This window comes from Oncorhynchus kisutch, unplaced genomic scaffold (assembly GCF_002021735.2).
Source record: "Oncorhynchus kisutch isolate 150728-3 unplaced genomic scaffold, Okis_V2 scaffold3813, whole genome shotgun sequence".
NCBI classification, from domain to species: domain Eukaryota; kingdom Metazoa; phylum Chordata; class Actinopteri; order Salmoniformes; family Salmonidae; genus Oncorhynchus; species Oncorhynchus kisutch.
In genome coordinates, this window is record NW_022265758.1 from 59,938 (window position 1) to 73,949 (window position 14,012).

At 45.7% G+C, this 14,012-nt stretch overlaps 1 protein-coding gene across 1 annotated transcript; it reads left to right on the forward strand.

Moving 5' to 3' along the window:
* The first annotated feature begins 928 nt into the window (after window positions 1-928).
* On the forward strand, window positions 929-13,834 carry LOC116371889 (derlin-1-like). Its single transcript, XM_031821024.1, has 7 exons — window positions 929-1,359; window positions 3,218-3,329; window positions 5,488-5,552; window positions 7,813-7,839; window positions 11,947-12,095; window positions 12,214-12,324; window positions 12,580-13,834. Exons 1-7 carry the CDS (start codon window positions 1,207-1,209, stop codon window positions 12,737-12,739), a joined length of 777 nt encoding a protein of 258 aa, XP_031676884.1. The 5' UTR covers window positions 929-1,206; the 3' UTR covers window positions 12,740-13,834.
* The last annotated feature ends 178 nt before the right edge of the window (window positions 13,835-14,012 follow it).

The following is a 14,012-nucleotide window of genomic DNA, read 5'->3' on the forward strand; positions in this document are numbered from 1 at the left end:
CCAACTTCCTGTGGTCTTGACCTGACTGCAGTCAGTGGGCAAATGCTTACCTTCGATGGATGAATCCCGGTTTCAACTGTACCGGACAGATGGCAGAGAGCGTGTATGACGTCATGTGGGCAAGCGGTTTGCCGATGTCAACGTTGTGAACAGAGTGCCCCATGGTGGGGTTATGGTATGGGCAGGCATAAGCTACGGACAACAAACACAATTGCATTTTATCAATGGCAATTTGAATGAACAGAGATGCCATAACGAGATCCTGAGGCCCATTATCGTGCCATTCTTCCACCGCCATCACCTCAATGTAGCATTTCTCTACACTCGCATTAACATCTGCTAACCATGTGTATGTGACAAATAATTTGATTTGATTTGATGTTTCAGCATGATAATGCACGACCCCATGTCACAAGGATCTTTACACCATTCCTGGAAGATGAAAATGTCCCAGTTTTTCCATGGCCTGCATACTCACCAGACATGTCAACCATTGAGCATGTTTGGGATGCTCTGGATTGACGTGTACAACAGTGTGTTCCAGTTCCCGCCAATATCCAGCAATTTCGCACAGCCATTGAAGAGGAGTGGGAAAACATTCCACAAGGCCACAAGCAACAGCCTAGTCAACTCTATGCAAAGGAAATGTGTCACACTGCCTGAGGCAAATTGTGGTGTCATCAGATACTGATCTGTTTTCTGATCCACGCCCCTACCTTTTTTTTTAAAGGTATCTTTGACCAACAGATGCATATCTGTATTTCCAGTCATGTGAAATCCATAGATTAGGGCCTAATGAATTTATTTAAATTGACTGATTTCCGTATATGAACTGTAACTCAGTGCAATCTTAGAAATTGTTGCATGTTGTGTTTATATTTTTGTTCAGTGTAAATCATTAAAAATGTCAACTTCAATGGGTAACGTCAGAGTTGTGACGTCCGAAGGATCCCAGATAGCAAGGACTGCTGTGCAAATTTGACAGGAAGTGAGCAGTTCAAGAGCTAGTCGCGAGAAGATTGAGGTATAATAAGAAGCCACGTCATGAAAACTTGACTGAGGAACCAAACGTTCGTGAATAATTGTTGTCTTCGAAAGGGAATATAACACAAGGGGTATCGTCAGTCGCCACAGGACTTTGGGACTGTTCGTTTGCCTTTAGGCAATTCGTTGACTGTGGTCGTTTTGCCAAGATCGTATGGAAAGATGTCAGATATCGGGGACTGGTTCAAAACAATCCCGTTCATCACCCGGTACTGGTTTGCTGGGTCGATTGCGGTTCCCTTGATAGGTAAACTGGGACTAATCAGTCCCATGTACCTCGTCTTATGGCCAGAGAACTTCTTTCACAAATTTCAGGTAAGTTATGGGCAGTGGGGTTGTTTTTCTGTGCTACAATTTGCTGTGTTTCTATGATAGCCTAGCATCAAGGCTAGCAGGCCTTGGATTGTACGAGGGGTGTGAATTCAGTCCAATCACAAAACGAACAGGTTGGACTTCCGGGATGTATGAAGACGCTAGTTCAGTGATAGGATAGCAGCATTTTCAATAGCAATTATGTACAAATTAACTACATGATTATTTAGAAAGGTTTGGTGAATATCTCACATATATTTGATATTCCTGGATTTGTTATAGGTTTGGTTGAGTGAGGTTTGACCAAAAATAATGTCAATGCAATTCCAACAGGTGGTGCTATCACATCCACATTTGGACATCCTCATCATAACTGGCACCTCCCACATTACATACAGTAGTCATCATGACTCTCAAGCAAGGGTTTCATCATAGTCTTCTGACAGGTGGCGTCACAACGTGACACTCGACCCTTCTTTTGTTACTGGACCCCACCTCTATGAAGTGGGTTCACACACACGCACACAGAGTGGTGTAAAGTTTTCAAGTAAAAATACTTGAAAGTACCACACAATTATTATTAATTCTTTTAGGTATCTGAACCTTACTTTACTATTGATATTTTTGACAACTTTTACTTCACTACATTCCTAAAGAAAATAATCTACTTTTTACTCCATACATTTTCCCTGACACCCAAAAGTACTTGTTATATTTTCAATGCTTAGCAGGACAGGAAAGTGGGCCAATTCACTCACTCATCAAGAGATCATCCCTACTGCCTCTGATCTGGTGGACTCACTAAACACACATGCCTAGTTTGTAAGCATTGTCTGCGTGTTGTAGTTTGCCTAGGCCTATCCTTAAAAACGTATAAAAAAATACTTGTTTTCTTTTAATATAAGATATTTAAATTTATTAATTTATTTTACTTTTGATACTTAATTATATTTAAAACCAAATACTTTTACTCAAGTAGTATTTTTTTGGGTGACTTACTTTAATAGAAAATGACTCAAGTATCTTTTTTTTATTTTTTTAACTCAAGTATGATAATTGGGTTATTTCTCACCACGACCACATACCGGGTGGACAGTATCGGTTCTCAGCCCTGACAGCTCAGCTGACTACTGGTTGTTATCTTGTGAAGGCAGAGTAGGTTTCCATTGGCGAGGCCACAGCTGGCACACCTGTGCTGGGCAGTCTGGGCTGTTGTTCCATTGGGGTTTTTGTGTAAACCAGTGCAGTGCCCCAACCTGGTCAGATGGCCCAGGGTGTATGTTTTAGGGTTCTCACGATACCAGTATTGCAATACTTGGAAGTATTGTGGCCACAAAACATGAAGCAGACTTCATTTGTTGAGAAAAAAAACATTCTAAAGCTGTAAACACACAGCCTTCTGTTGTCAACAGTCACATTAGTTTCTCCCAACTAGGCTTATATCATAGACCGTTACATGCAGGCAGGCTTTAAAGAACCATAGAGTTTAGTCTGCTTTGGATTTTCCTGGTATCACAATACGTGTATGGTATCCTGAATACCCTCGTGTGTTTACATCAACCAGTGAATGTGACAGTTGAGTTCACATTTTGTCACTGTGATCTGGTGCCCCATTACATCACATGAGAATAAAGTGTCTAGCTGTGGAGGGCCTGCAAATCTCCCCCCACACACCAGTTACTGCTCTGGCACTCCCCCCCCCCCCCCCCCGCCCACACACCAGTTACTGCCCTGGCACCCCCCCCGCCCACACACCAGTTACTGCCCTGGCACCCCCCCCCCCCCCCCACTACCAGTTACTGCCCTGACCTGCCTAAATGCTAACATACTCTATGATATCTCTCTTTCTCTCTCTCTACAGGTATGGAGACCAATCACCTCCACCCTATACTTCCCTGTGGGCCCTGGAACAGGCTTCCTCTACCTAGTCAATCTTTATTTCCTCTACCAGTACTCTACCAGGCTGGAAACAGGTGGGTTCACACTACTCTACCGGGCTGGAGACAGGTGGGTTCACACAGTACTCTACCGGGCTGGAGACAAGTGGGTTCACACAGTACTCTACCGGGCTGGAGACAGGTGGGTTCAAACAGTACTCTACCGGGCTGGAGACAGGTGGGTTCACACAGTACTCTACCGGGCTGGAGACAGGTGGGTTCACACAGTACTCTACCGGGCTGGAGACAGGTGGGTTCACACAGTACTCTACCGGGCTGGAGACAGGTGGGTTCACACAGTACTCTACCGGGCTGGAGACAGGTGGGTTCACACTACTCTACCGGGCTGGAGACAGGTGGGTTCACACAGTACTCTACCGGGCTGGAGACAAGTGGGTTCACACAGTACTCTACCGGGCTGGAGACAGGTGGGTTCACACAGTACTCTACCGGGCTGGAGACAGGTGGGTTCACACAGTACTCTACCGGGCTGGAGACAGGTGGGTTCACACAGTACTCTACCGGGCTGGAGACAGGTGGGTTCACACAGTACTCTACCGGGCTGGAGACAGGTGGGTTCACACAGTACTCTACCGGGCTGGAGACAGGTGGGTTCACGCCAGGTCACGGGGGTTGGAGACAGGTGAGCTCACGCCAGGTCACAGAAGGTGGGTTCACGCCAGGTCACAGAAGGTGGGTTCACGCCAGGTCACAGAAGGTGGGTTCACGCCAGGTCACAGAAGGTGGGTTCACGCCAGGTCAGAGGCTAGCTAGGCTGACAGTCTGCCAGCTCTCATTTGCAGTTGTTATGTCTGAGGGTAAATAATACACATTGAGCCTGTCCTGTGGAAGAGGCCCCTCCACCAGGCACCATAATACATGTTGAGCCTGTCCTGTGGAAGAGGCCTGTCCTGTGAAAGAGGCCCCTCCATCAGGCACCATAATACACATTGAGCCTGTCCTGTGGAAGAGGCCCCTCCATCAGGCACCATAATACACATTGAGTCTGTCCTGTGGAAGAGGCCCCTCCATCAGGTACCATAATACACATTGAGTCTGTCCTGTGGAAGAGGCCCCTCGATCAGGTACCATAATACACATTGAGTCTGTCCTGTGGAAGAGGCCCCTCCATCAGGTACCATAATAAACATTGAGTCTGTCCTGTGGAAGAGGCCCCTCCATCAGGTACCATAATACACATTGAGTCTGTCCTGTGGAAGAGGCCCCTCCATCAGGTACCATAATAAACATTGAGCCTGTCCTGTGGAAGAGACCCCTCCATCAGGCACCATAATACACATTGAGTCTTCCGTGCTTCTACACCTGCATTGCTTGCTGTTTGGGGTTTTAGGCTGGGTTTCTGTACAGCACTTTGAGACATCAGCTGATGTACGAAGGGCTATATAAATACATTTGATTTGAGTCTGTCCTGTGGAAGTGGCCCCTCCATCAGATACCATAATACACGTTGAGCCTGTCCTGTGGAAGAGGCCCCTCCACCAGGCACCAATCTATGAGCAGCCCAATAGACATCACTTGTTTTTATATAGACAGGAATGTTGTATGTTTATGGGCTAGATGGAGGTGAAAGGTAGGAGAGAGCAGGCTTAAAGAGCAGTGGGCTGGACTGGAACCCATGCTGACAGCGGTACATGGTAGATGTGCTCCAGAGGAAGTGGGTTAGACGGCTAGACCATCCCAGGCCTCACCGATCACTTCTTATCGTTAGTCAGGCTCCATTATACATCTGATCTGTTACACAACATTAGGACGGTAGGAGGAAGCAGACCATGTCGTTCACTACACACACACAGATTTAAAAATAATCTTGTGACCATGGTGGGGTTAGGCAATTAGAATATGATTAAATAAAGAATTGTGGTGTAAGGTCTGTATGTACAGTATTTTTAAATGTGATGACACCTATTGCCTGCCGCTCAAATAAATCTCTCAATGTCATTTCAAAGGGGATTTATTGGCATGGTAAACATGTTTACGTTGCCAAAGCACATGAAATAAACAAACAAAAGTGTTTCTCTCATATCTCCTCTCTCTCCCTCTCTATCCTCTCTCCCTCTCACTCCCTCTCTATCCTCTCCCTCTCATATCTCCTCTCTATCTTCTCTCCCTCTCATCTCTTCTCTCTATCCTCTCTCTCTCTCACTCCCCCTCTATCCTCTCTCATCTCTTCCAGGGGCGTTTGATGGGCGTCCGGCTGACTTTGTGTTCATGCTGCTCTTCAACTGGCTCTGCATCGTTGTATCCTTTACCTACTTATCAATATGATGCCTTCATCTGTTATGCAGCTGACAACATTATCAGTTCTAGTAAATCAATTAGCCATACATTTAACTTATCGTCTCCGTCTGAAAACCTCTTCATACATTTAACTTATCGTCTCCGTCTGAATACCTCTTCATACATTTAACTTATCGTCTCCGTCTGAATACCTCTTCATACATTTAACTTATCGTCTCTGTCTGAAAACCTCTTCATACATTTAACTTATCGTCTCCGTCTGAATACCTCTTCATACATTTAACTTATCGTCTCCGTCTGAATACCTCTTCATACATTTAACTTATCGTCTCCGTCTGAATACCTCTTCATACATTTAACTTATCGTCTCCGTCTGAAAACCTCTTCATACATTTAACTTATCGTCTCTGTCCGAAAACCTTCAAAACAGAAACTTTTCAGGAATTGGAACATACCATTATGAAACTTTTCAGGAATTGGAACATACCATTATGAAACTTTTCAGGAATTGGAACATACCATTATGAAACTTTTCAGGAATTGGAACATACCATTATGAAACTTTTCAGGAATTGGAACATACCATTATGAAACTTTTCAGGAATTGGAACATACCATTATGAAACTTTTAATATATTTTGAATACATGTTTTGTGTCCTTGAGTCATGAAATGTTCAGAGAACATTGAGGGGAGTTCATTTAAAGCGGTAATGTAAAAAAATATATATTTGCAAAATTGGAGTTACAAGGTTTTCATCAGACAGCGACGTTATGCTGTTTTGTCCATTGTTAAAGGTAGGCTAATAGTTTTTCATGTTTTTTGCCATGATTTCCCAATGTTTTTGCCTCTCCTGAGTCCAGGCCTTGTTATAGTATGTATTATTAGAGCCACCCCCCTACCTGTTATGCTGCCAAGCAACAGTTCAGCCCCTTTCCAGTGGCCTAGCTACAATCTGTTTCTCTGGACAGCAAAACCCCCTGTCTGGTAGTGGCCTAGCTACAGTCTGTACAGCCATACCCCCCTGCCTGCTAGTGGCCTAGCTACAGTCTGTACAGCCATACCCCCCTGCCTGCTAGTGGCCTAGCTACAGTCTGTATAGCCAACCCCCCTGCCTGCTAGTGGCCTAGCTACAGTCTCTGTACAGCCAAACCCCCAGCCTGCTAGTGGCCTAGCTACAGTCTCTGTACAGCCAAACCCCCTGTCTGCTAGTGGCCTAGCTACAGTCTCTGTACAGCCAAACCCCCTGTCTGCTAGTGGCCTAGCTACAGTCTCTGTACAGCCAAACCCCCTGTCTGCTAGTGGCCTAGCTACAGTCTCTGTACAGCCAAACCCCCTGTCTGCTAGTGGCCTAGCTACAGTCTCTGTACAGCCAAACCCCCTGTCTGCTAGTGGCCTAGCTACAGTCTCTGTACAGCCAAACCCCCTGTCTGCTAGTGGCCTAGCTACAGTCTCTGTACAGCCAAACCCCCTGTCTGCTAGTGGCCTAGCTACAGTCTCTGTACAGCCAAACCCCCTGTCTGCTAGTGGCCTAGCTACAGTCTCTGTACAGCCAAACCCCCTGTCTGCTAGTGGCCTAGCTACAGTCTCTGTACAGCCAAACCCCCTGTCTGCTAGTGGCCTAGCTAGTCTCTGTACAGCCAAACCCCCTGTTTGCTAGTAGCCTAGCTACAGTCTGTACAGCCATGTGGTTAATGCAGGTCATATGGATGGACAACACTACTCACGTGAAAGATCGGGTTGAAATACAGCCTCTGTCTTTCTGCCCATGCTGCCTCAGTTACTGTGTTGTGGTTCCAGAATCTCAGTACAGCTGGAATGGATCATTAGGCTCCTCTATGCTCCATGACAGAACAGATACAATAGTTCTGTTGTCAAGTCATCTGTTCCACTGCTTTTCCTTTTGAGTAACTAGAAGGGAACTGAAGGTCAGGGTAACTAGAAGGGAAATGAAGGTCAGGGTAACTAGAAGGGAAATGAAGGTCCGGGTAACTAGAAGGGAAATGAAGGTCGGGGCAACTAGAAGGGAAATGAAGGTCGGGGCAACTAGAAGGGAAATGAAGGTCGGGGTAACTAGAAGGGAAATGAAGGTCGGGGTAACTAGAAGGGAAATTAAGGTCGGGGTAACTGGAAGGGGAATGAAGGTCAGGGTAACTAGAAGGGAAATGAAGGTCGGGGTATGTGGCCTGTTTATATACAACTAGACGAAGGGAGTTTGATTCAACATGTGAATGCAGATTTCCTTGACATTGCTTGTGTAGATAACCGGCTTAATGATGGACATGCAGGTAGGTTCCTTCTATTCTCTCTGTCCTTTAGAAGAATTAAGACCTGTTGCCTTTTTCATTTACCAAGACACATAGTCAAACCCTGCATTAATTAAAGGCTGTCAGCCCATCCCTACTGCACCTGTCAAGGATAGGCAAGGTTTTATTAGATACATACATACATATATATATATATGTATGTGTGTGTGTGTGTGTGTGTGTGTGTGTGTGTGTATGGAAAATCCACTCAAACTATCTTTTGGTATTATTTTCCATTAGTCCATTGTTGATACAGTCCCAATATGTTTTGCATGTCAGCAATCACATGTTCAAGATAATGGACTTTCTAGAAGCAAAGTGTCACTGGCCACAGCATCATGTCAAGATAATGGACTTTCTAGAAGCAAAGTGTCACTGGCCACAGCATCATGTCAAGATAATGGACTTTCTAGAAGCAAAGTGTCACTGGTGCATCATGATGATGCAAAACAACTTGACTGCTGACACGCAAAACACATCGGGATTGAATCAACAGTGGACTATTGGAACAATAGCCTCCACATTGACTCTGTACCGGTATCCCCTGTATATAGCCTCCACATTGACTCTGTACCGGTACCCCCTGTATATAGCCTCCACATTGACTCTGTACCGTAACACCCTGTATATAGTCTCCACATTGACTCTGTACCGGTACCCCCTGTATATAGTCTCCACATTGACTCTGTACAGGTATCCCCTGTATATAGTCTCCACATTGACTCTGTACAGGTATCCCCTGTATATAGCCTCCACATTGACTCTGTACCGGTATCCCCTGTATATAGCCTCCACATTGACTATGTACCGGTACCCCCTGTATATAGTCTCCACATTGACTCTGTACCGGTATCCCCTGTATATAGCCTCCACATTGACTCTGTACCGGTACCCCCTGTATATAGTCTCCACATTGACTCTGTACTGGTATCCCCTGTATATAGCCTCCACATCGACTCTGTACCGGTATCCCCTGTATATAGCCTCCACATTGACTCTGTACCGGTACCCCCTGTATATAGCCTCCACATTGACTCTGTACCGGTACCCCCTGTATATAGCCTCCACATTGACTCTGTACCGGTATCCCCTGTATATAGCCTCCACATTGACTCTGTACCGGTACCCCCTGTATATAGCCTCCACATTGACTCTGTACCGGTACCCCCTGTATATAGTCTCCACATTGACTCTGTACAGGTATCCCCTGTATATAGTCTCCACATTGACTCTGTACCGGTATCCCCTGTATATAATCTCCACATTGACTCCGTACTGGTATCCCCTGTATATAGCCTCCACATTGACTCCGTACCGGTATCCCCTGTATATAGTCTCCACATTGACTCCGTACCGGTACCCCCTGTATATAGCCTCCACATTGACTCTGTACCGGTATCCCCTGTATATAGTCTCCACATTGACTCTGTACCGGTACCCCCTGTATATAGCCTCCACATTGACTCCGTACCGGTACCCCCTGTATATAGCCTCCACATTGACTCCGTACCGGTACCCCCCTGTATATAGCCTCCACATTGACTCTGTACTGGTATCCCCTGTATATAGCCTCCACATTGACTCCTTACTGGTATCCCCTGTATATAGCCTCCACATTGACTCTGTACCGGTATCCCCTGTATAAAGCCTCCACATTGACTCTGTACCGGTACCCCCTGTATATAGCCTCCACATTGACTCTGTACCGGTATCCCCTGTATATAGCCTCCACATTGACTCTGTACCGGTACCCCCTGTATATAGTCTCCACATTGACTCTGTACCGGTACCCCTGTATATAGCCTCCACATTGACTCTGTACCGGTACCCCTGTATATAGCCTCCACATTGACTCTGTACCGGTACCCCCTGTATATAGCCTCCACATTGACTCTGTACCGGTACCCCCTGTATATAGCCTCCACATTGACTCCTTACTGGTATCCCCTGTATATAGCCTCCACATTGACTCCTTACTGGTATCCCCTGTATATAGCCTCCACATTGACTCTGTACCGGTATCCCCTGTATAAAGCCTCCACATTGACTCTGTACCGGTATCCCCTGTATATAGCCTCCACATTGACTCTGTACCGGTATCCCCTGTATATAGCCTCCACATTGACTCTGTACCGGTACCCCCTGTATATAGCCTCCACATTGACTCTGTACCGGTACCCCCTGTATATAGTCTCCACATTGACTCTGTACTGGTATCCCCTGTATATAGCCTCCACATCGACTCTGTACCGGTATCCCCTGTATATAGCCTCCACATTGACTCTGTACCGGTACCCCCTGTATATAGCCTCCACATTGACTCTGTACCGGTACCCCCTGTATATAGCCTCCACATTGACTCTGTACCGGTATCCCCTGTATATAGCCTCCACATTGACTCTGTACCGGTACCCCCTGTATATAGCCTCCACATTGACTCTGTACCGGTACCCCCTGTATATAGTCTCCACATTGACTCTGTACAGGTATCCCCTGTATATAGTCTCCACATTGACTCTGTACCGGTATCCCCTGTATATAATCTCCACATTGACTCCGTACTGGTATCCCCTGTATATAGCCTCCACATTGACTCCGTACCGGTATCCCCTGTATATAGTCTCCACATTGACTCCGTACCGGTACCCCCTGTATATAGCCTCCACATTGACTCTGTACCGGTATCCCCTGTATATAGTCTCCACATTGACTCTGTACCGGTACCCCCTGTATATAGCCTCCACATTGACTCCGTACCGGTACCCCCTGTATATAGCCTCCACATTGACTCCGTACCGGTACCCCCTGTATATAGCCTCCACATTGACTCTGTACTGGTATCCCCTGTATATAGCCTCCACATTGACTCCTTACTGGTATCCCCTGTATATAGCCTCCACATTGACTCCTTACTGGTATCCCCTGTATATAGCCTCCACATTGACTCTGTACCGGTATCCCCTGTATAAAGCCTCCACATTGACTCTGTACCGGTATCCCCTGTATATAGCCTCCACATTGACTCTGTACCGGTATCCCCTGTATATAGCCTCCACATTGACTCTGTACCGGTATCCCCTGTATATAGCCTCCACATTGACTCTGTACCGGTACCCCCTGTATATAGTCTCCACATTGACTCTGTACCGGTACCCCTGTATATAGCCTCCACATTGACTCTGTACCGGTACCCCTGTATATAGCCTCCACATTGACTCTGTACCGGTACCCCCTGTATATAGCCTCCACATTGACTCTGTACCGGTACCCCCTGTATATAGCCTCCACATTGACTCCTTACTGGTATCCCCTGTATATAGCCTCCACATTGACTCCTTACTGGTATCCCCTGTATATAGCCTCCACATTGACTCTGTACCGGTATCCCCTGTATAAAGCCTCCACATTGACTCTGTACCGGTATCCCCTGTATATAGCCTCCACATTGACTCTGTACCGGTATCCCCTGTATATAGCCTCCACATTGACTCTGTACCGGTACCCCCTGTATATAGCCTCCACATTGACTCTGTACCAGTACCCCCCTGTATATAGCCTCCACATTGACTCCGTACCGGTATCCCCTGTATAAAGCCTCCACATTGACTCTGTACCGGTATCCCCTGTATATAGCCTCCACATTGACTCTGTACCGGTATCCCCTGTATATAGCCTCCACATTGACTCTGTACCGGTATCCCCTGTATATAGCCTCCACATTGACTCTGTACCGGTATCCCCTGTATATAGCCTCCACATTGACTCTGTACCGATATCCCCTGTATATAGCCTCCACATTGACTCTGTACCGGTACCCCCTGTATAAAGCCTCCACATTGACTCTGTACCGATATCCCCTGTATATAGCCTCCACATTGACTCTGTACCGGTATCCCCTGTATAAAGCCTCGCTATTGTTATTTTACTGGTGCTCTTTAATTATGTTACTTTAATCTATTTTTTTAAAACTGCGTTGTTGGTTAAGGGCTCATAAGCATTTCACTGTAAGGTCTACACCTGTTGTATTCAGCGCATGTGACAAATACATTTTGATTTTTAAAATATGCAAATCGATGTTGTGTTTTCCAGCTCCTGATGATCCCGTTGATAATGTCCGTCCTGTACGTGTGGGCTCAGCTGAACAGAGAAACCATAGTCTCCTTCTGGTTTGGGACACGCTTCAAAGCATGTTATCTACCCTGGGTCATCCTTGGATTCAACTACATTATTGGGGGCTCGTAAGTAGTTCTATTATTTAATCAACAATCCAATATGTTATAACTACAATTTACATATAACAGAAATGTCTAAAGCCATTAGGATTTTACTAAGTGTCTTTGTTGTTCTCATCTCCAGTGTTGTCAATGAACTGATTGGGAACCTGGTGGGCCATCTCTACTTCTTCCTGATGTTTAAATACCCCATGGACCTGGGAGGCAGGTCCTTCCTGTCAACACCTGACTTCCTGTGAGTTCCTCTGCTTCTCTGCCTGTCTGGTGTCCCAGTCATGTGTTGCTTTAATCCTGAAGCAACATGACGGGTAGAAATGTCATGAATAGAGGTGACACGATTCCTTATACTACATGTCAGAGATGTGTGTCTGTTCTACACAAATATATTTCTACGTGAACATTCCTGCTGAACACAGCCCTGTTGTCCTCATTCTACATTTCAGAGATGCATGTCTGTTTTAATACAGTGTGCTTTCTTCTGTCTCTACAGGTACCGCTTCCTGCCCAACAGACGAGGGGGCGTGTCTGGGTTTGGAGCGCCACCCAGCAGGAGACCTGCAGCTCCCGAGGCCGGTGGTGGTGGTGGTGGTGGAGGAGGTATGGGAGGACGTCATGCCTGGGGAGCTGGCTTCCGTCTAGGGGACGACTGAGGAGACTGTCCTACCGAGTAGCAGGACAAAGACTCTTGTCTCCACTCCTCAAGACTACCGCCGATGCCCAAATTATGCAGAAGAAAGCAGATTGTTTTTGTATCCAACTCCCCTTCCTTTGGACTGTTCAGAAAAGAGATGTCTCAGCTGTGGATATGATCAGCATGTTATTCTTTCAGTGCTCTCTTTTACACAAGATGCCATATCTGATTACACTGTAATTACAGGGCTCCTCCTAACCAGTGTGTTGCCGCAGCCAGCCTTTTCAGAGCGTGGGTTTGGCTATTTAGAAAAGAATTGTTCTGGGAGAGAACAGCCGAAGCACTAAGGACTGAATTCTCTTTGCTCCTTAAATAGAACACGGGGCAACAGCAACACTCACGCTGGCTGTGTAGATAGGCTCATATATAATAACACAAAACAATATTTCTTGTTCACCCCCCCCCGGGTCTACGCGGTTGTATGATCACACCACACTGAATGTTTGTCTGTTTTGAATGGGGGAGTAGGGTCGAAGTTGTGGGGGATTGAAAAATGTAATCTTCAACATAGTATAATGATGCAACAATGCAGTTTGTATTTTGAGATAAAAGCCTACGGTTCGTGCTCCGACTGTCCCAGTAGATGCTTTGGATCCATATCAAACTGCAGTGTCATGGTTCTGTTTCTCCTTTCATTTAGCTCTGCAACATGGCAATTAAATGAAACTGAAAAGATTTGATGAATACCCCCAGTTGGTGTGAAATGGGTATTAACTGTTTCCACGATGAGTGATTTGCTTGTTGCCAACTTGATTTCCATTCAGAAGATGAACCAGGCTAAATAGCAGCATTCTTGTCTTGAGGATGAATATTTAGTTATTCACTAGGGTCAATTCAACAAGTTAACTGAAATTACAATTTGTTTTTACAATGGAATTGACCCCGACACACATGTACAGTGACCTTATACCAGAGGATGTCTTTCAGTTGAGTATCTTATGATTTCTTTTCTGGCTGGGTCTGCTTCTAACTTTTGTACAATGCCATTTTGTACTTGAGTAAACAGAACGTAACAACTTCAGTTTTTGTTGCATAAAAAAAATATTTGAACATTGTTCTGAAGTAAATCAAATCCTGTACATGTCTCTGGACCGAAACATTGTTAAAGGACACAGAGGAAGGGGGAAATGCAGATTAAGGCAGCCCATATACACTGAGAACACAACACTCAGACTGACCAGGTGAAAGCTATGATCCTTTGGTATTCACTTGAATCAGTGTAGATAAAGGGG

What these genes read in the sequence shown, in the direction of transcription:
- LOC116371889 (XM_031821024.1), top strand. Translation starts at nt 1,207, where the DNA reads ATGTCAGATATCGGGGACTGGTTCAAAACAATCCCGTTCATCACCCGG. An exon ending in CTCTACCAGGCTGGAAACAG is followed by an intron (nt 3,330 to 5,487) that starts GTGGGTTCACAC and finishes CATCTCTTCCAG; the next exon opens with GGGCGTTTGATGGGCGTCCG. An exon ending in TCAACTGGCTCTGCATCGTT is followed by an intron (nt 5,553 to 7,812) that starts GTATCCTTTACC and finishes TTGCTTGTGTAG; the next exon opens with ATAACCGGCTTAATGATGGA.